The sequence below is a fragment of the Manis pentadactyla genome, chromosome 4 (genome assembly GCF_030020395.1).
Source record: "Manis pentadactyla isolate mManPen7 chromosome 4, mManPen7.hap1, whole genome shotgun sequence".
NCBI lineage: Eukaryota > Metazoa > Chordata > Mammalia > Pholidota > Manidae > Manis > Manis pentadactyla.
The window spans coordinates 102,459,225-102,481,965 of NC_080022.1; the positions used below are offsets into that span (position 1 = coordinate 102,459,225).

The 22,741-nt window shown below is 40.8% G+C and overlaps 1 protein-coding gene across 1 annotated transcript in view; it reads left to right on the forward strand.

The window, feature by feature from the left end:
• The window catches only part of LOC118931520 (dynein axonemal heavy chain 9-like), a 215,598-nt gene that overhangs the window by 154,546 nt on the left and 38,311 nt on the right, over positions 1 to 22,741 (forward strand). Inside the window, 3 exon segments of the mRNA XM_057499467.1 lie at positions 10,080 to 10,245; positions 11,659 to 11,761; positions 12,322 to 12,561. Coding sequence (XP_057355450.1) covers positions 10,080 to 10,245; positions 11,659 to 11,761; positions 12,322 to 12,561 — 509 coding nt within the window.

Consider the following 22,741-nt stretch of genomic DNA (forward strand, 5'->3'; position numbering starts at 1 on the left):
TTTCCACGCCTGGCTGCAGCCTCAGGGTCAGGGGCTCATTGCAGGGTTTTCCCCTGCCAGAGTCACTTCCTCCCTGACCCTCACTCCCAGGAGGGTCCCTCACCCCACCCTGCCCAGCTTTCCCAATGAGACCCCAGTGCACGGCCACACCTCCAGGGCAAAATCCCCCAGAGGTGGGGAATCAGCACACACCTGTTTGGGATGGGCAAGTCAGAAGCCACAGCTGATGACAGGAGACGTGATCCTTCCATTTCCTCCCCCAGTACATCGCCCAGGCCTTAGGCCGGCTGACTCACAACGTGGGCTTGCTGAGCCTGGACCGCTTCAGTCCCCCGGTCCTTCCTTGGCACCTGCACACATGAACTCAAGCCAACCAATACGGGGTCACTGGAGCTCGCCCCCCTCCACCGGGTCCCACGGGAGTGAGAGAGCAGGTCAGTTCCACCTCCTTTCTGCACTGCCTGCCAGCTCTCCCAGCATTGGGGTCTGGGGCTGGGAGGCCCAGCACTGCCTTTGCTTTCTGCATCCCAGAGCAGTTAGCAGACTCCCGCCTCGCTGTCACACTGGCCTCCGGGCTTCATCCTGCTGGGCTGGGAAATGTTTCACAGGTCAGTCTCAGTCCACCAATTGATTCTAGCTACCCCATGGGTGGTAACAAGTAAGACAAAGGGGGTGAAGACTCAGGTCAGAACTTGGCTGGTTTGTCCACAATGTGGGCATCTTCTGAAGGAAGAATGTGGGGCTCTTCACCATGTAAACAGCTACAGGTATGACACACTTTTAAGAGTAATCTGCATTAGCATTTGTCTCCAGCATCTCTTAAGTCTACACAATAACAAAACAGACCAAGCCCTGCTCTGTATGTCTGCCAGCTTCCGTAGTGCAGATCCTCCCACCATGACTGGTTGCAAGCTACTGATGCAATGAACGTGGTTAGTGAACATGGAGTCAGAGATGCACAGTGGCGCCCCAGTTATCATATCTCCACACTTTACAGATATGATAATGAAAGATGAAAATAACCTGAAGAGTATAGATGATGGTAAAATGTGGTAAACTAATTTGGATGTAATGAGTTTTGTATAGTTATTACCTTTGTTTTGGATACAATTTACTTAATTGTATGATTGTCTAATTTATTTTTTCAAATAATGGCTGTGTTTACCAATCAGCTCGCAAAATTCCCTCTGTGTTAGCAATCAGCTCGGAAGAGACAGCTCTGGTAAACAGCTAGCTTCTTCTTTGCTCCACGAGGCCTCAGTCCCCACCATGCTGCACAATGTCATAACCATCCCTCATGGCCCCACGCTGTCACGTTAGTGCCCACCCATGACCATGAGCAGGCTTCACACACCTGGCTGGATCTCGCCGGGTCTCCCTAACACAGTTTCCCTTTCTTGTTCATGGAAACATACACCTCTACACCTATCTGCAAGGCTTGATTCCAAGGGCTGATCAGATTATCAGCTCTGCCTATTTACTCCGATTCTTAATTTACTCTGTTTACTTAGTACAGCTACACTAAATAATAATGATAATAATAATTATTATTACTGGCATTTATCAAACATCCATCAGGTATGTGTCTGGTGCTAACCTGAGGTTTGACTTTTTTTTTTTTCTCTGAGGTTAGACTTTTATACAATTTTTAATCACTTAATCTTGCACAAACCTGTGAGGTTAAGTACTTACATCATCCCCATGTTATAAATGAGAAAACCAAGGCACAGAGAAGTTAAGTAAACTACCTGAGGCCACACATAAGTGGAGGAGCCAGGGTTTGAACCCAGACAGTCTGACTTCAGAGTCTGTGCTCTTAACCACCAGCCTACCTCTCTGGTAAGAAAATGCTTTGAAAAGTGAAATAAATATTTGATGTTAATATTATTATTTGTGGTACTATTTGAGTATTCTAGAGGGTCTTTTTCCTAGAATCCTACATTGATTTTATAATTCAAAGACTACTTCAAATAGAGAGTAAAACTTCATAGCCAAGGAAAAGGGGATGAGCTTCTACACTGCTCAGACCTCTTATTCTTACTCTGGGTCCCTCAGCTGGAGGATTTTCTTCTTTCCTGTTGGAACACAAAGAATTATTCAAAACAGTCACAGAATGCTGTCAAATAGAGCCAGGATGGACACTGGTTCCCTACCACAGCTAGACATACACCAAAACACAATGCTCTCGGTCTCTTGTTAATTCCCTGGTGGCCTCTCAGTCCCAGCCCTCCTCTCACACTAGATGATGGATGAAGCAGCTGTCTGCTACCATCACCTCTCCAGAACTAACTAGAATTGGTGGGTAACCCAAAGCACCAGAGTAGCCAGCATCCATGTCACAAAGTCCATGTAGCAAAGCTCATGCCCTTACCTCTGAAAAGGACGGAATTCCTTTACTTGGGATCTCCTGCCTCTTACTTTAGTCACAGTCCAAACAACTTTGTTTATCTGACTTGTTAGCCTAAAACATTTTAGAAGCAAAAAATGGTAAGAGAAGGGGTGCAACTAACAGAAAAGTGGGAGCTGGAGACTTGGTATCCAAGAGGAAATAGAATTTTTACAAAAGGAGATACAGAAACTCAGAGGGTAGCTTCTCTGGCATTAGATGAGAGGCTAACTGTCCCACCCACGTCGTGAGCCCATCATGCTTTTTACAGCCCAGCATTTTCATTGCTGTTTGTACTTAAGACCCTATGTAATAAAGAAAAGATTAGCTTTGAATATATAATAAAGAAAAGATTATCTGCCACTTTAAATGGCAGATAGTACACCCAGACAGATGTGCAAGATGTGTGTTTATAATGTATATGTAATGGCAAAAGATGGGAAATGGCCTAATTTTCTATAGGATGGAATCCTAAGCATTATTACAAAGAATGAAGAAATTCTGTATGAATTGAGTTGTAACTATTTCCAAAGCTTTTTGGAGAGAGAAGCAAGATACAGGAGAGTGTATATAGTAAGCACCAGATTGTGTCTTGTTTAAAAAGAGATACATAAAAATTTACATCTATATACACTGACACATCTATGCTTCTATATATTTAGTATATCTCCAGAAGGCCATACAATCAACCGACAATAGCAGTTGCCATGGCATGGAGAACTGGATGCTAAGAGTAGGAAGGAGAATTACTTAAACTTTTAAAAAATTATGAAATATTTCAAGCATGCAGAAAAGTACAGAAAATAATACAACAGATGTCCATGCACCCACCACCCAGACTTCACAGATGTTAAAATTTTGTCATTCTGCTATGGATCTTAGCATCGCAGCCAACACCCACCCCCGTCCATTCCTCCTTCTTGCTCCTCAGTAACCAAAGTTGATGTGTATCATTCCAAACTTACACTGTGGGTACATATAGGTACCCATACAGATACACAGTACTGTTGTGTGTATTTAAATTTTAAATATGTATCTTACTGTAACTTTTTTAGAAACTTCTTAAATCACTGACTGTTTTCATACATGCAGATCTACTTCATTACTCTCATTGCTGCATAGGATTCCATTGTGTAAATAAATCACAGCTCATTTATCCATTTCCTACTAAAAAGGCAGCATAATTTTTTAAATGTTTTCCCTTTAGAAAAAGCATTATTGAGTTATAATCGACACACAATACATGGTACATATTAGAGGATACACCTTGATAAGTTTTGACATATTTACACAGCCATAATGCAATCACTATAATAAAAATAATGAACATAACCATCACCTCTGGAAGTTCCTCATGTCTCTTGCTAATCCCTCCCTCCATCCTAGTCCTTCCACCCTCCTCCGTGCCTAGGCCAACACTGATCTGTTTCTGTCACAGTGGGTTAGCTTGCATTTTCTAGAATTTTATATAATGGAATCATACAACATGCACTCCTTTTTTTGTCTGGCTTCTTTCACACAGCATGATTTGAGATTTATCCATGTTGTTGAGTATATCAATAGTTCATTCTTTTCATTCCTGAATAGCAGGGTAAAATATATAGAACACTCAGAATGACTCCCAGCAAACAAGTGCTGAGTAAATGGAAACTGTTATTATACTATTATTAAAGATCCTTCTCAAACTTAAGACCCTATAAATATTTTTTAATAATGTCTAAGTCCCAACTGCCAAAACAAAAGAAGCAAGCAAACCCCTTTCACTGGAAGGAGTTTAACATAAACTGTGCTAAAGCAAAAGTAATGTTTTTGGAAGAAATGTTCCAACTTTCAAATGAGCAATAACCCCGCAGCAGGTCCATTCATTGAGGGCTTCAGGGGCATATTTTGCAGCTCATTCATCCTGCTAGTCCACCAAAAGCCATTTTTCTGAAAATCAGATGTTCTTTTATTAAGGAAGCAGTTACTCCTTCACTTCTCTCTTTCACTACATCCAGCACTGGGGTTCCATTAAGTACTTTCTAAACACAGATTCAGAACTCTTTAAATACAATGTTGGTTGTGTTTCAAGGCATTGACATTGCTCACCAGTGTTGATAGCACATGGTTTATTTAATGTTTGAAGTGTGCCAAACCTTGTGCTGAGGGTTTTATCCCCTTCAGTTCATTTAATCATCCCCACCCAGTGAGACACTGTATTAGTAATGCTTTTGACTGCAAGCAGCAGAAAATCTGACAAGAATGACATAAACAGAATATTTTCATGCAACAAAAAGTCTTGAGGTAGGCAGTTGCTAGTGCTAAACCAATGGCTCAGTGATATCAGTGCTGTAATATCTATTATTAGCTGCTCCCTTTGGATGGCAGAATGTGTGCTGCTCCAGCCATCACATCTGCATTCCAAATAGAAAGATAAAGGAGAGAGCTAGTGCCCATGTCAGGAGATGATAGTTCTCCAGGAGCCCCATAGCTTTGTGTCTGTGCCTTGTTGTTCAGAACAGTGTCACACAGCCACATCAGCTGGGAAGTGACTGAGGAGAAGAAAGCTGGAAATGGTGACCATCACAGATCTGATGATAGTCTCATTTTTACAAGATTAGAAAATGAGGTTCAGAGGTGTAAAGTGACTTCTTTTAAAGTCACACAGTGTATCAATAACCAACCTGTTTTATTTCATAGGACTCTAGTGGCCTTCCTCTCTGATAAACCTGTAAGTCATGCATCTCAATTTCCATAGTAGAATGCCAACTTTCTTCTGTTAGTCTGATACCTAGAGCACAGGGTTATCTTTCCCTTTGATAGGAAATAAAATAGCCCCTTCAGTTCTTCTTTGAAACACTCAGACTTCAACTGACTACCCACCAACAGCTACACTAAGCACAGATTAGTAAACCTGACATCTCGGGTTAGAGGCAGAGATCCGTCCTCATTCTCCTCCTCCTCTGAGCTCCGCAGACGCACTTGCCTCGCTTTCATTCCCTCCATGGATTACAGCCAAAGATTGGTCCTTGGGTTTTGTTAAGAGGGTGATAAAAGTTAATGTTAAGTTACTTTTGTATCTTCTGTAAAATCTCAGTTGAAGACCATGCCCATCTTGTAGCCTGATTTATCTTTGTTAGTATCCCTGATATATGCCTTTTAGAACTTACTGCCTGGGAAAACTTTTTCATATGAAAGTGGAGGTAGATTTGTGCCAGTAATCTGGATTGGCATGTAATTAAATACAGATTGAGTCCTGAGCTTTCAAGTAGGCAGGTCAGAAAGGGAGATGTGCAGTACATTTTTATTTGGTTATAGTAACTATGTCCTTCTAGGTTATTGGTGCAAACAAGTTTCTTCCCCTATAGTATCCCTTTTTAGTCTATATTTTGTCTGTTTTATGTCTACTCAAATACCTCAAGCCTCTTCTCATTCCTTTTGAAATAAAAGTAATTTTTAAAATGAAAAATTCACAATGGCCCATAGACAGGCTAGTTTAGAAAGAGACCAGAAGAAGCCAAGGTCAAGGCATAAAGAGAGTGGGACAGAGACGATGGCCTCCACAATTCTGAATTCTCTCACCATTCAACTGCAATTTAAATTGTTAATTCAACAAATATTTGAGTGCTTAATTACACTAATTAGATAGGAGCTCAGGTGTCTGAGTGTAAACAAATCTCTGTAACTTGATCATTAAAGGTTTAAGCTTGGATGGCACCTTGAAAGATCTGACCAGACTCTCAACCTTGAAGGAGCAATGAGCTTCCTTTATTACATATAGACAGATCTCTTCTTCTTACCTTATTGTCTTCCAAAAAGCAGATGACACAAAATTAAATCATCAGATATTTCTCAGCTAGTAGGCAAGAACTCTGCTTGGAATGGGGGAAGTGAGTTTCAAAGTATAAGGAAATTGAAAACAACACATTTCAGACAATAGAGAAAGCATTCCATAAATTTTGGTATCTCCAAATTATGGAATGCAATGCAGCAATTAAAATCATGTTTTAGGAGGATATACATTATCATATAAAGATGTTTATAATATGTGTAATGAAAACTTTCACAAGCAGAAAATGCAGTATAATTCTGATTTTGTAAAGGAAAAATCTAACAGAGCAAATAGAGTAGAATGAAATATACCAAAATATTGGAAGTAATACTTACTACTAGGTGATAAAATTATGGGCAATTTTTATGTTCATCATTATGATTTCTCTGCTTTTTAATCTTTAAATAATGAATATGTATTATTTTTGTAATCATGCAAAACATGTTATTTTTTGAAAGAATAAATGCAAAGCCCTTACTTTTCAAATTCCCAATACACCAGAAATGTCTTAACAAGTGAAAGATTAGACTACATGGAAGGAAAATAGTTAAAACACAGGTATACAAATCATGTTGGTACAAAGTAAGACATGATTAATTGCTAATGTACTCTTGTCAAAATATGGTCAGGCACTGAATTTAACTAAACTGGGGATTTCTCAAGGGCAGAAGCCATGAAATAATAATGTTTAAGAAGTAATTTGTAGTAGTGGTAACAGGAGGTAACCTGGGTTTAAATCCTGGTTTTGCCAGTCATTAGCTGTATGACCCTGTATAAAATCCTTTACTTTCTCTAAGTTTCAGTTTTCTCATTTGTTAAAAGAATTTTTTAAAGGTATTGGTAATACACAATAGACATCATCTGCGGGATCATTGATAAAATGCATATCCTGTACTCCATACAGAGCCGGTCAACATTTGCATGGATGAATGAATGAATGCACTGCTCTCAAGTTCAGAGACTGGAGGAATCAGGAGGACTGGAATGGTTGGTACACCCTAGAGAGGGATCAGGATGTGAGGACTCACAGGGGCTCTCTCCCTGAGTGATATGAAATAAGTGTTGGAATCAGTATCTGTAGATAGGAGTTCTAATTCCAGCAAGGTATTTAACCTGCCTTTGCTTCTATTTTCTTAATTACAAAATACAGATAATATACCTTTCTTTGCCTATTCATGAGATTTGTTATGCTAATAAAATTCATTCATTCATTCACTTAATACATGTTTTTTGAGGAGCCTACTATATGCTAGATAATGTTCTAGGTGCTGGAGTTATGACAATAAGAAAAACAGAAAAATTCCTGTCCTTAGGACATTTATAGTGTGGAAGGTTGACATGACACAAAAGACAAATAATTAAAATATCTAGGATATTAAGTGGTGATAAGTGTTGTGGAGAAAAATGGAGCAGGGACAGGGAATAGGAGGTAGAGGGAAGCATAGAGTTAGAATATCAGGGAAGAGTTTTTGTGAAAATGACATTTGAATAAATAAATGCCTGATGGAAGTGAGCAAGCAAACTGTGCTGGCACTTGGGTGAAGAAGATTCCAGGCAGAGGACACAGTCAGAGCCAAGGCCCTGAGGCACCGAGTGTGTTAGAAGCAGGATGGCTGGAGCAGGGGTGCAGAGGGGGAAGAAGAAAGGGAAAATGGATGCAAGGTCTGCAGATGTAACCAGATAGGCTTTGCGCTAAGTGAGGGTGATGCCACTGGAGAGGTGACTCTGGCACATTCTGATTTCCATCTTACAAAGATTCCCCTGAGTGTGCTTTGAGAATATGGTGAAGTGATTACTGGCGGGGAAGCAGGACAGCCATTAGGGAGGATGTCTCCTTTACCAGGTGAGTGACAATGGACAAGGAGGGTAGCAGCGGAGATGGTGAAATGAGGTAACAAATGAGAACCCACTTTGAAAATGAAGTCACTCTTCAAATGTAGGATGGTGATGAAATGGTGCAGAAAGAATGGCAAGAAGATACGAAGAGAGGGCAGCTGGTGCTGCTCCACGCAGTCATGGCCAAATGCCATGCTGCAGAAATTCAGTGAGATGGTATAGATGAGCTCTGCACCCGGCTGTGGACTTGACTCCCAGGTCGTGTACATGACAATGCAGAGCCCAGATTGTGGTGGGAAGGTCACATACTTTAATGTCTCCTGTGTTTAGTGCCTTCAACATCAGCATGTTTGCTGAAACTTAAACTTCTGCGCCTGCAGTTCTGCCTACAAACGGAAGGACTTGCTACCATTCCATCCTCAATGCGACTTGGAGCAAAGCTTGGCCAAGAAGGGATCAAAATGTGTATGCCTTTTCCAGGGTCGGGGGGGCTCTCTTTCTCGGGAGTACTTAACATCATCCTTTTGAGATAATCCAGAGCATTCCAAGGCCACTTCTTGCTAACTGACATGCTTTTCTTCTCAAAATCCTAGAAGCACAAAAGGTTTAATCAACCCAAATTACAGGGTCTGCTTAATTCCAGGGGTTGACTTGAATATCACCACTTTGGGAGGAGGAGAAACAAGTCTTCCTAAGGAGAGAATTTCCTACTACAAGGACTGTTGCCCAGAACAGGCCCTTGGCAGCCCATTAATTATATTTCATTTTGACAGATCTCATATAGAGTTGTTATATCTTTAGGGGGGAAGAAGGTGCTGGGTGATTAATTGGTTGATAGTGTATGTTAATTGGATGCTAATTTAATTTAAATTTAATTCATATTTTAAGCACTTAATTCAACTCAGGACCTGAAAAATTAGAATATTCAAGCTTCTTGAAGGAACTTGTCTTTCTATCTGTCACCTTCATATGTCTATTGATACTTTCTCCTTGTTTACAAACTTGTTTTTTAAGAGAAGAAATCAAATGGTTCTTAGCACTTCCAGCTGTAATCGGAACTGTTGGTTCTTGTAATACATAAATATTTAATTGCTTTACTGGAAAGAAAAGAGACATATATCCACCCTATTACTTAAAAGTTTGTTCTAAACAAGTCCTGTTAGGCTGGAAAATGGTGCTGTTTGGTTCTTTCCTCTGGCTGGACAATTGAAGAAATAGCTTTTCAAGAGAGTCTATACTTCATCTCCAGGAAGGTACTGAGGTGCCCTGATAGACGGGCCTCAGAACCTGCAGGCAGTGGGGCAGTGCCCTTCATGATACTTGGAGGCTTCTGGGAAATTACTCTGAGGCTGTTGTTTCTGTTCCCCCGCAGGAGAACCACAGGAGGTGAACTCTTTGAGAACACCTTTTATGACATATCCAATAATCCCTCTTACATCACAGGGGAAGGAGGGCCCCCACCTACCCCTGGAATGGGAGCCACAGCCTCATGCTCATCCTTGTCTAAGGTAGAGAGGCCAGATCTACCCAAGATCTGGCTATCTATAGATTTTTGGAGGGTAGAGTACCAGTATTGGGACTATGAAGGTCTCTTCCGGTTCTAGTCTATAAACAAAGAAAACTGGGGACCATAAGTATGATAGCGGGAGCATAGGCTTTGAAATTTAACTACTTTGGACTTGTTTCCTGACTCTATCTTAGAAAAGTCACTCTTCTAAGTCCGAGTTCCCTCATCTGTATATTGGGATGATAATACTAATCTTGCAGTGATGTTATAAGGATTCAATGAGATAATAAATGTTTGTAAAAACCTAACAGTGCAAAAATAAGATGTTCAACACCTGGCCAGTACTTCCCTGCTACTGCCAGGTAATTTCCAGCTTCTCCTTCTGGTTCTGTGGGGTGCCTGAATCTAGTAGTAGCTGCCACCATCATTTGCAAGCCTGAGCACATTGCACCATTGCTTGACCTTGACATCCATATTCGCTGGGTACTAGCACCTGCGGTTTGAACTTCCTTGTTTCACTAACTGACTCTCTTCCTCAGCTATCCTGGAGAAGCCTCTAGAAAAGAAGGCTGGCAGAAATTATGGCCCCCCAGGCAACAAGAAGCTTATCTATTTCATCGATGACATGAACATGCCCGAGGTTGATGCCTATGGGACTGTGCAGCCACACATGGTCATCAGGCAGCATCTGGACTATGGCCACTGGTAAGAGCACACACAGAGGGCATGGGAAAGGCCCAAGGCAGAGCTGAAGCCCAGTCTATTCTGCTGGGGCTGCCAGCCTCAATTTATCTCTGGTGCCAGCTGAGAATCCCCATGGCAAACTGCATTCCTTACAGGTTTCTGTTTTCTAGAAAGCTCTTTCAGAAAGGGCATTAAAACCCACATAAAAGGTTTGGCCAGAGAAGATACATGGCTCTCATGTAAGGAAAAAAGCCTCCTCTTTTTTTTTGTTTTGAGAGGGCATCTCTCATATTTATTGATCAAATGGTTGTTAACAACAATAAAATTCTGTATAGGGGACTCGATGCTCAATGCACAATCATTAATCCACCCCAAGCCTAATTCTCATCAGTCTCCAATCTTCTGAAGCATAACGAACAAGTTCTTACATGGTGAACAAATTCTTACATAGTGAGTTAAGTTCTTACATGGTGAACAGTACAAGGGCACTCATCACAGAAAAAAAGCCTCCTCTTTTAGATTCATGGCTGCAAATCTTAACTGAGAAGTAGAAACTTCCCAGGGATTGTCCCATACTGCCTATGTATGTTCACATCTCCACTCTCAGAAAAGTCGGTTTCATATCTTCTCTTCTCGTCTCAAACCTCCCACCCACCTCCATGAATGATCACACACGCCATCTCCATTTCTTGCTTGCACAACTTACTTGCACCCCCATGCATCTTTCTGTCCCTCCTGCTGACACATCTGCCCTGAGGCTTAGCTGTCCACCGCACGTTAACCCCACTCTCTCCAACCTCCTGAGATCCTCACTCCATCATCTAGCCCCCCTTTTCTCCTGATTATCTCCTTCTCACCAGTATTTTAACTTGCTTAAATTTCTCTATTGAGTTCAGAAAATGATTTTCTAGTTACTGTTCTCTCTCTCCCCACATAACCAAATTTCTCTGCTGTTTTCATGTCCTCCTCTCCCACTCACTCCCTGGCCCACTATTATTTACTTTCTGTTTTCCTCAACTTTACTGAGCTGTTTTGCCCAACTGCTCACTGTGTCTTTATGTGAAGTCTGACAGACCTCAGATGTGGGTCATTATCTTTCTTATTCTCTCGACAGCACTTGACATGGCTGATGGCTCTCTCCTTTTGGAAATACTGACTTCCTTTGCTTTCTGAGGTGCCACACACCCCTGAATTTCTGCCTCCCATTTTTCTTGGTCCATCCATATGGTCTATTCTTCCTATGCTATTCCATAGATATTAGATCCCTCAGGATTTTTTCCCAGGCTCTTGTCTCTTTTCAGTCTCTACCAATGGACTAAGACATTCATGTACTCAAGTGCATGAATAATAGGGCACAGCCCACCACACCTTCACAAGGCATTCACCTGCCTGGGACCTCACACAACTCTGACCTGTGGTTTCTGACTGTTCCAGGTATGACCGTAACAAGCTGTGCCTAAAGGAGATCATGAATGTACAGTATGTTTCCTGCATGAACCCCACTGCAGGCAGCTTCACCATCAACCCACGGCTTCAGGTATGGGAGTAGCCAGTATCTGAGTCCTAAACACTCCCTTACCAGGGCAGATGTCCCTTGATTTTAAGTAATAATTGGCCCTTCCCCTGTCCAGCTTCTTAAAGTGGTAAATCATACAGGATGCTGACTTGTATTTCTAGTGGGATGGAGAAACTTCTGGACCCAGAGTTATGAAGCTTTTAAAGCTGAAAGGGGTCATCAAGTTCATCTGATATGACTCATTCTTCAGGATAAGAAAACTTCAGGGGGATTAAATGACTCTCCCAAGCTCATGTGGGTACTCAGTAACATTGAGATTTGGGCTCACATTCTCTGAGTTCAGGTTCTCTTCTTACTACCCCATACTGATGTCTTTGACCAAAGGTCCAAAGCCCGTTATTCCCCCAGTCATTTTAGCTCAACCTAAGCTTGGGTTTAGGGTGAGAAATGTGACCAGTATGTAGAATTCAAAGCCTTATAGGAAGTCTTCATAGTGTTATCCAAATCTGGAGACGGTGATTTTTATTCTGTGGTAGATGTCTGACTCCGGGTCCTTCCATATACCTCTCTTCCCGGTGCAGTGCCATTTCAGTGTGTTCATCCTCTCCTTTCCAGGAGCAGACGCCCTGTCCTCCATCTAGAGCACCATCCTGAGTCACCACCTAAAGCTTGGAAACTTCCCAGCATCCCTGCAGAGGTCCGTCCCCCCACTGATCGACCTCATCCTTAACTTCCACCAGAAGACTGCCACCACGTTCCTCCCCACAGCCATCAAATTCCACTACATCTTCAATCTCAGAGACTTTGCCAACATTTTTCAGGTAGGTCAGTCTGTGCCAGCTGAGCTGGCTGAATAATGATCTGGTTTCTTCCATTCTAGTAAAATAGTAGTTAATGCCAAACTCTTATGCAAGGGCTCAGTTCCTATGGATGCATGAACATAAAAAGGTAAACAGAGTGAGATGGGCCCCGTAAGGAAGGACTTCAGCAAAACAGAGTTCTGTTTGCTAATGACCTTATTTCCCAGTAAGCAGAATGCATTTCTGAGTTGGTTCCTTCCAGCTGGAGAGGGCTCAGCATCTTGGAGATAATGTCATGTAATGATTTCGGCACACCTAGGAAAGAAAATGACACAGAAGACAAAGCTGAAGCTATTTTGCAGGCCCTGGTGGTATGCCTATTGTTCTTGGGATAAAAAGAAGTCCCCTAAATCATGCAGGATAGATCTGCTTCTTGAAGAAGCCATATCATAATATCTCTAAGACACCATCTGCCAGCCCTTGGGATGCCTCACTTGTAAAATATCCAAGTTCTTTTCCAGGGCTAAGTCATTTCAGATCCTTGCAGCTGCTCATCTGAATAGTAATGGCCTATCTCTGCCCATCATTTCTAGTTGCTTGGCCCTTCACTGTCAGAGTCTCAGAGGGCAATGCAGCAGACCCTGACCTCTCTTCCTCTTGGTCAGGTACAGCATCGTCACACGGCAGAGGCCACAACTTTCTCATCCTCCACAAGAATCTGCAGAAACTACTTTTCAGAGAGATCACTCCCAAGATTGCACCAAGCCATTATTGGGTGAAGGATGCCTTTCACACCAAGCAGAGGCCACACCTGTAGGGAAAGGTCAACAGGATCAGGGAGAGAAGCATGACCCTGCAGGGAGCACATGTATGTGCAATTCATTACCCAGACTCTGGGGAACCTAAAACCAGCAAAGCTTCAGACCTGAGGACTCAGGGCCTGCATGTTCCAGCCAGGACTCTTGGTCATAAGGAGCAGAAGCCTAGTAAATGTTCGCTCAAAGATCCAAGAGCTGTGCTCAGAAAGGCTTTAGGGTTCTAAAGGTGGAGCCACTGAATCCACAGCAAGGTCAAGTCTCAGAATACATGTGATTTGGCTCAGGGCAGCATTCCTAGTCATATACCTCCCAAGAATAAACTCGGTTAAAAAGAAGCAGAGACCCACAAAGATTATACAGACTTGCCTAAAACACCCAGCCAGCCAGTGAAGGAACTGGAAAGCCCGGGAGGTTAAGTCTTGTTTCCCTGGCCCCATTTCTCTACCTGACCCAGGCAGGCTGAGTGGCAACACCCTGGGCTCTATGTCCCAGCCAGGCATCTCTGCAGCTTGCCAGCTGTCAGCCACCTGCCACAAGTGTGGGAAAGCACATCCTCCATGGACCACATGCCTCCTTTCTTCCAGAGGGGGTTTCAAGCTCGTAGCTTGACCTCAGCCTTCCTGTGTTTCCCTCCCTCCCTGCCTTCTTGTCTACAGGCTTGACAGAAGAGCCTAAGGGGATGGTTGAATGCCCACTGGGAGACAGGCACTGCCCAGGGGGCATGCTGCTTTTCTTCATCCAGCTTTCTCCAAGGCTCAGTCATGCAGACCTCCTCTGCACTTGCTCGTGCTGTCCCCATCAGGACAGAATTTGACAGAGCTCTGAGCAGCAGCCATCATTAACCATCCCCATCTCAGTGTTGCACATAACTGTTCGCACATGACATGCTCACTTTGACTCTGCCTTTAATTGTCAGTCAGCCTGAGTGATTGGGGTAAGAAGGCTGATAAACCAGCTGACAGCACACCCCGCAGTCAGACACAGTCCTCGAATCAGGATTCCCGGCTGGTGCTTCTTCCTGCCCCATGCATCTCATACATGGCGGATACCTAGGGGAGCTGGGAAGGAGAGAAGGGCTGAGATGTATGTATGGTGGAGCCAAAGGGACTTCAGGTAATTTCTTTCTCTAAAATAAACTTTCATTAAAGTACAACATACAAGTAGAAAAGCATGCAAGTCATAAGCATACAGCTTGTTTAATTATCACAAAGCCATCACACCTACGTAACCACAACTCAGATCAAGAAATAGAACATTGCTATCATCGCTGAAGCTCCTGATTTTTCTTACTTCCATTCCCTCTTTCCTCCTCCACCCAGAGGTAAATATTGTCTGGATTTCTAACATAAGTTATTTTGGCCTATTTTTGGACTTTATGTGAATAGAATCATATGATAAATATTCTTTTGTGTCTTCTGTTCAATATTATACACCTGTATATAGAATCATGTTATTGGTAAATAATAATAATAACAATTTCTTTCTTTCTGATCCTTAATCTTGTAATTTCTTTTTCTTCTCCTATTGTACTGGCTACAACTGCCAGTACAATGTTGAAGGGAAGTAGTGAGAGTGGCATCTCATTGCATTCTAAATTTTGGGGGGAAAAGCTTTTAATAGTTGACCATTAAATACGATGCTTACAGATTTTTGAGGATACTCTTTGCCAGATTAAAAAAATTTCCTGTTTATAGTTTACTGTTTTAATCACAAACATATGTGGAAACTTAAAAAATAATTTTTATGTATCTGTTGAAGTAATTATATTGCTTTTTTTCTCCCCCTTTTCTGGAAATACAATGTTACACTATTATTTTTTCATGTTAGGTCAGCCTTGCATTCCTATAATCCACGCAACTTAATTGCTACCTGCTGAATGTTTTAAATTTTGTTGGATTCTATTTGCTATTTTTGTTCAATTTTTGCTTTTATATTAATGAGATTGTCCTGTAATAACTTTTCTTCCAATATTTTAAGGTTATTAGGTCCTCATAAAATACACTGGGAAGCGTTCCCTCTTTTTCTACTCTCAAGAAGTTGTTATAAAACATTATATTGTGCCTTCTTTAAATGTCAGAAGAATTTACTGATGAAACTTTCTGTAGTTTTCTTTATGGAACATATTAAATTATGAATTCAATTTCTTTAATACCTACTAGACAATTCAGATTTTCTGTTTATTCATATATCAGTGTGGTAAGATGTCAATGTCATCAATTTCTAATTTATCAGCATAAAATTATTGATCATATCCCATTTTTATCTTTTAATCATCTATAGTATCTCATATTATACCCTCTTTCTTATTCTGGATATTGATATATGTGTGCCTTTTCTGTTTTTCTGTTTTTCTCTTTTATCAGCCTTACTAGGGAGTTATCAGTTGTGCTGGTCTTGTCAAAGAAACTGGGAAGTATACCAAAATTAGGTTTTTTATTTTATTGACTGTCTCTATTTGACATCTGTTTTTTATGCTATTAATATTTGTTCCTTTCTTTACAATCTCTTTCTGTTTACTTTGGATTTGGGGTTAGTTTGTTCTTTTTCTAACTTCTTGGCATGGCTGCTTAGGCCATTAACTGTCAGCCTTTCATCTCTTCTAAAACACTCATTTGAAGGCCAAAAATTTCTCTGTAATTAAACCATTAGCTGCATTATGCAAGCATTTTTTTTTTTTTTCATGGAGAACAAATTCTTACATAATAAATAAGTTACATAGTGAACAGTACAAGGGCAGTCATCACAGAAACTTTCAGTTTTGCTCATGCATTATGAACTCTAAACAGTCAGTTCAAATATGAATACTCATTTGGTTTTTATACTTGATTTATGTGTGGATACTACATTTCTCTCTTTATTATTATTATTTTTAATAAAATGCTGAAGTGGTAGGTAGATACAAGATAAAGGTAGAAAACATAGTTTAGTGTTGTAAGAGAGCAAATGTAGATGATCAGGTGTGTGCCTGTAGACTATGTGTTAATCCAAGCTAGACCAGGGCAATAAAACATCCACGTATGCAGAAGATTTCTCTCAGAACAGGGGGGGTGAGGTTCTAAGCCTCACCTCTGTTGATCCCCAATTTCTCACCTGATGGCCCCCCTGCGACTGTGCCTGTCTTAGGTTGTTCCTCCCTTGAGGAATCTTACCCGTCTCTGGCTAACCAGTCATCTTCCGGGGCCATACAGGGAAATGTGAAGTTGGTAAGTGAGAGAGAAGCCTTATTGTTTGAAAAGGTTAGCTTTTTACTTCTTTGCATATTTATGCCCTGTGGCTTCTATGCCCAGCATTTGTCTTGAGGTATCTTTACCACTTGGAAGAATTATGATACTCGATAAATTTGATACGAGGCACGAATTCTATTTAAGGGTTGTAATTAGGAAGGAAGAAGAAAAGCTGTAGAAGTAGCAGGCGGAAGAAAACATGGGAAGATTGATTATTTCTTTGGCATATCTTCTTGTAGAGTACTTCAGCATGAATAGGTTTTAAGCTACTACTTAAATTGTGCACACACATTAACATAATAGGAGTATAGTTACATAACCAAAGCATATCTGTAATTACCAGCCATCTCCAGTGAAACCAAGAAAACCAGTTAGGCACCTTAGGCATTTGTGAAAACTTATCTATGACATGGTGGATATTGTCCAACTGAACTTGAACAGTCTGAGAGAAATCAGACAAATTAAAACAACCCATTCCTGGGGACTGTTCACATGCCATATGTTCTTTTAACAGTAAATAGTCTGTAGTTGTAAGACTTTGGAGCGCTACAATTTGCACTTCTCCAAATTCTTGGTTGAGTTCCAACAGTATAGATCCAGTCAAATTTGTTGTTTTACTGTAGGCACAGGCCAGCTTAGATATCTCCTTCATTCCCATGGCAAGTCCAGGAGCTGGTGGGATGAGTGCATCTACAGCTGTAGCAGTGCGTGGATCTTTGTTGGGGTTTTTTGATGATCATCTTCTGGCATGAGTCTTCCAGAGAGTGCTGATGTTGGAAGTTCTCTTTCATATCGTATCTTAGTTCATTTTCGGGGTAGCCCAATTAGGCTTTCATCTTCTGTATAAACGCAAACAGACCCTTTGCCTACACTTTTATATGCCCTTTATACCCTTGTGTAGAACTCGTTGGAGGTTACCACACAGGAACTGCCCTTTTTTTTTTTTTTTCTTTGTTTTTGGTATCACTAATCTACACTTACATGACGAATATTATGCTTACTAGGCTCTCCCCTATACCAGGTCTCCCCTATAAACCCCTTTACAGTCATTGTCCATCAGCATAGCAAAATGTTATAGAATCACTACTTGCCTTCTCTGTGTTGTACAGCCCTCCCTTTTCTCCTACCCCCCCTTACATGTTAATCTTAATACCCCCCTACTTCTCCCCCCCTTATCCCTCCCTACCCACCCATCCTCCCCAGTCCCTTTCCCTTTGGTACCTGTTAGTCCATTCTTGAGTTCTGTGATTCTGCTGCTGTTTTGTTCCGTCAGTTTTTCCTTTGTTCTTATATTCCACAGATAAGTGAAATCATTTGGTATTTCTCTTTCTCCACTTGGCTTGTTTCACTGAGCATAGTACCCTCCAGCTCCATCCATGTTGCTGCAAATGATTGGATTTGCCCTTTTCTTATGGCTGAGTAGTATTCCATTGCGTATATGTACCACATCTTCTTTATCCATTCATCTATTGATGGACATTTAGGTTGCTTCCAATTCTTGGCTATTGTAAATAGTGCTGCAATAAACATAGGGGTGCATCTGTCTTTCTCAAACTTGATTGCTGCGTTCTTAGGGTAAATTCCTAGGAGTGGAATTCCTGGGTCAAATGGTAAGTCTGTTTTGAGCATTTTGATGTACCTCCATACTGCTTTCCACAATGGTTGAACTAACTTACATTCCCACCAGCAGTGTAGGAGGGTTCCCCTTTCTCCACAGCCTCGCCAACATTTGTTGTTGTTTGTCTTTTGGATGGCAGCCATCCTTACTGGTGTGAGGTGATACCTCATTGTAGTTTTAATTTGCATCTCTCTGATAATTAGCGATGTGGAGCATCTTTTCATGTGTCTGTTGGCCATCTGTATTTCTTTTTTGGAGAACTGTCTGTTCAGTTCCTCTGCCCATTTTTTAATTGGGTTATTTGTTTTTTGTTTGTTGAGGCGTGAGAGCTCCTTATATATTCTGGATGTCAAGCCTTTATCGGATGTGTCATTTTCAAATATATTCTCCCATACTGTAGGGATCCTTCTTGTTCTATTGATGGTGTCTTTTGCTGTACAGAAGCTTTTCAGCTTAATATAGTCCCACTTATTCATTTTTGCTGTTGTTTTCCTTGCCCGGGGAGATATGTTCAAGAAGAGGTCACTCATGTTTATGTCTAAGAGGTTTTTGCCTATGTTTTCTTCCAAGAGTTTAATGGTTTCATGGCTTACATTCAGGTCTTTGATCCATTTTGAGTTTACTTTTGTATATGGGGTTAGACAATGGTCCAGTTTCATTCTCCTACATGTAGCTGTCCAGTTTTGCCAGCACCACCTGTTGAAGAGACTGTCATTTCGCCATTGTATGTCCATGGCTCCTTTATCAAATATTAATTGACCATATATGTCTGGGTTAATGTCTGGATTCTCTAGTCTGTTCCATTGGTCTGTGGCTCTGCTCTTGTGCCAGTACCAAATTGTCTTGATTACTATGGCTTTATAGTAGAGCTTGAAGTTGCGGAGTGAGATCACCCCTACTTTATTCTTCTTTCTCAGGATTGCTTTGGCTATTCGGGGTCTTTGGTGTTTCCATATGAATTTTTGAATTATTTGTTCCAGTTCATTGAAGAATGTTGCTGGTAGTTTCATAGGGATTGCATCAAATCTGTATATTGCTTTGGGCAGGATGGCCATTTTGACGATATTAATTCTTCCTAGCCACGAGCATGGGATGAGTTTCCATCTGTTAGTGTCCCCTTTAATTTCTCTTAAGAGTGACTTGTAGTTTTCAGAGTATAAGTCTTTCACTTCTTTGGTTAGGTTTATTCCTAGGTATTTTATTTTTTTTGATGCAATTGTGAATGGAGTTGTTTTCCTGATTTCTCTTTCTGTTGGTTCTTTGTTAGTATACAGGAAAGCCACAGATTTCTGTGTGTTGATTTTGTATCCTGCAACTTTGCTGTATTCCGATATCAGTTCTAGTAGTTTTGGGGTGGAGTCTTTAGGGTTTTTTATGTACAGTATCATGTCATCTGCAAATAGTGACAGTTTAACTTCTTCTTTACCAATCTGGATTCCTTGTATTTCTTTATTTTGTCTGATTGCCGTGGCTAGGACCTCCAGTACTATGTTAAATAACAGTGGAGAGAGTGGGCATCCCTGTCTAGTTCCTGATCTCAGAGGAAATGCTTTCAGCTTCTCGCTGTTCAATATAATGTTGGCTGTGGGTTTATCATAGATGGCCTTTATTATGTTGAGGTACTTGCCCTCTATTCCCATTTTGCTGAGAGTTTTTAACATGAATGGATGTTGAACTTTGTCAAATGCTTTTTCAGCATCTATGGAGATGATCATGTGGTTTTTGTCTTTCTTTTTGTTGATGTGGTGGATGATGTTGATGGACTTTCGAATGTTGTACATCCTTGCATCCCTGGAATGAATCCCACTTGGTCATGGTGTATGATCCTTTTGATGTATTTTTGAATTCGGTTCGCTAATATTTTGTTGAGTATTTTTGCATCTACGTTCATCAGGGATATTGGTCTGTAGTTTTCTTTTTTGGTGGGGTCTTTGCCTGGTTTTGGTATTAGGGTGATGTTAGCTTCATAGAATGAGTTTGGGAGTATCCCCTCCTCCTCTATTTTTTGGAAAACTTTAAGGAGAATGGGTATTATGTCTTCCCTGTATGTCTGATAAAATTCCGAGGTAAATCCATCTGGCCCGGGGGTTTTGTTCTTTGGTAGTTTTTTGATTACCTCTTCAATTTCGTTGCTGGTAATTGGTCTGTTTAGATTTTCTGTTTCTTCCTGGGTCAATCTTGGAAGGTAATATTTTTCTAGGAAGTTGTCCATTTCTCCTAGGTTTCCCAGCTTGTTAGCATATAGGTTTTCGTAGTATTCTCCAATAATTCTTTGCATTTCCGTGGGGTCCGTCGTGATTTTTCCTTTCTCGTTTCTGATACTGTTGATTTGTGTTGACTCTCTTTTCTTCTTAATAAGTCTGGCTAGAGGCTTATCTATTTTGTTTATTTTCTCGAAGAACCAGCTCTTGGTTTCATTGATTTTTGCTATTGTTTTATTCTTCTCAATTTTATTTATTTCTTCTCTGATCTTTATTATGTCCCTCCTTCTGCTGACCTTAGGCCTCATCTGTTCTTCTTTTTCCAATTTCGATAATTGTGACATTAGACCATTCATTTGGGATTGTTCTCCCTTTTTTAAATATGCTTGGATTGCTATATACTTTCCTCTTAAGACTGCTTTTGCTTTGTCCCACAGAAGTTGGGGCTTAGTGTTGTTGTTGTCATTTGTTTCCATATATTGCTGGATCTCCATTTTGATTTGGTCATTGATCCATTGATTATTTAGGAGCGTGTTGTTAAGCCTCCATGTGTTTGTGAGCCTCTTTGCTTTCTTTGTACAGTTTATTTCTAGTTTTATGCCTTTGTGGTCTGAAAAGTTGGTTGGTAGGATTTCAATCTTTTGGAATTTTCTGAGGCTCTTTTTGTGGCCTAGTATGTGGTCTATTCTGGAGAATGTTCCATGTGCACTTGAGAAGAATGTATATCCCGCTGCTTTTGGATGTAGAGTTCTATAGATGTCTATTAGGTCCATCTGCTCTACTGTGTTGTTCAGTGCTTCCGTGTCCTTACTTATTTTCTGCCCAGTGGATCTATCCTTTGGGGTGAGTGGTGTGTTGAAGTCTCCTAGAATGAATGCATTGCAGTCTATATCCCCCTTTAGTTCTGTTAGTATTTGTTTCACATATGCTGGTGCTCCTGTGTTGGGTGCATATATATTTAGAATGGTTATATCCTCTTGTTTGACTGAGCCCTTTATCATTATGTAGTGTCCTTCTTTATCTCTTGTTACTTTCTTTGTTTTGAAGTCTATTTTGTCTGATATTAGTACTGCAACCCCTGCTTTCTTCTCACTGTTGTTTGCTTGAAATATGTTTTTCCATCCCTTGACTTTTAGTCTGTACATGTCTTTGGGTTTGAGGTGAGTTTCTTGTAAGCAGCATATAGATGGGTCTTGCTTTTTTATCCATTCTGTTACTCTGTGTCTTTTGATTGGTGCATTCAACGCATTAACATTTAGGGTGACTATTGAAAGATATGTACTTATTGCCATTGCAGGCTTTAAATTCGTGGTTACCAAAGGTTCAAGGTTAGCCTCTTTAGTATCTTACTGCCTAACTTAGCTCGCTTATTGAGCTGTTATATACACTGTCTGGAGATTCTTTTCTTCTCTCCCTTCTTGTTCCTCCTCCTCGATTCTTCATATGTTGGGTGTTTTGTGCTGTGCTCTTTCTAGGAGTGCTGCCATCTAGAGCAGTCCCTGTAAGATGTTCTGTAGAGGTGGTTTGTGGAAAGCAAATTCCCTCAGCTTTTGTTTGTCTGGGAATTGTTTAATCCCACCGTCATATTTGAATGATAGTTGTGCTGGATACAGTATCCTTGGTTCAAGGCCCTTCTGTTTCATTGTATTAAATATATCATGCCATTCTCTTCTGGCCTGTAGGGTTTCTGTTGAGAAATCTGACGTTAGCCTGATGGGTTTCCCTTTATAGGTGACCTTTTTCTCTCTAGCTGCCTTTAACACTCTTTCCTTGTCCTTGATCTTTGCCATTTTAATTATTATGTGTCTTGGTGTTGCCCTTCTTGGATCCTTTCTGTTGGGGGTTCTGTGTATTTCCGTGGTCTGTTCGATTACTTCCTCCCCCAGTGTGGGGAAGTTTTCAGCAATTATTTCTTCTAAGATACTTTCCATCTCTTTTCCTCTCTCTTCTTCTTCTGGGACCCCTATAATACGGATATTGTTCCTTTTAGATTGGTCACACAGTTCTCTTAATATTGTTTCATTCCTGGAGCTCCTTTTGTCTCTCTCTATGTCAGCTTCTATGCGTTCCTGTTCTCTGATTTCAATTCCATCAATGGCCTCTTGCATTCTATCCATTCTGCTTATAAACCCTTCCAGAGTTTGTTTCATTTCTGCGATCTCCTTTCTGGCATCTGTGATCTCTTTCCGGACTTCATCCCATTTTTCTTGCGTATTTCTCTGCATCTCTGTCAGCATGTTTATGATTCTTATTTTGAATTCTTTGTCAGGAAGACTGGTTAGGTCTGTCTCCTTCTCTGGTGTTGTCTCTGTGATCTTTGTCTGCCTGTAGCTTTGCCTT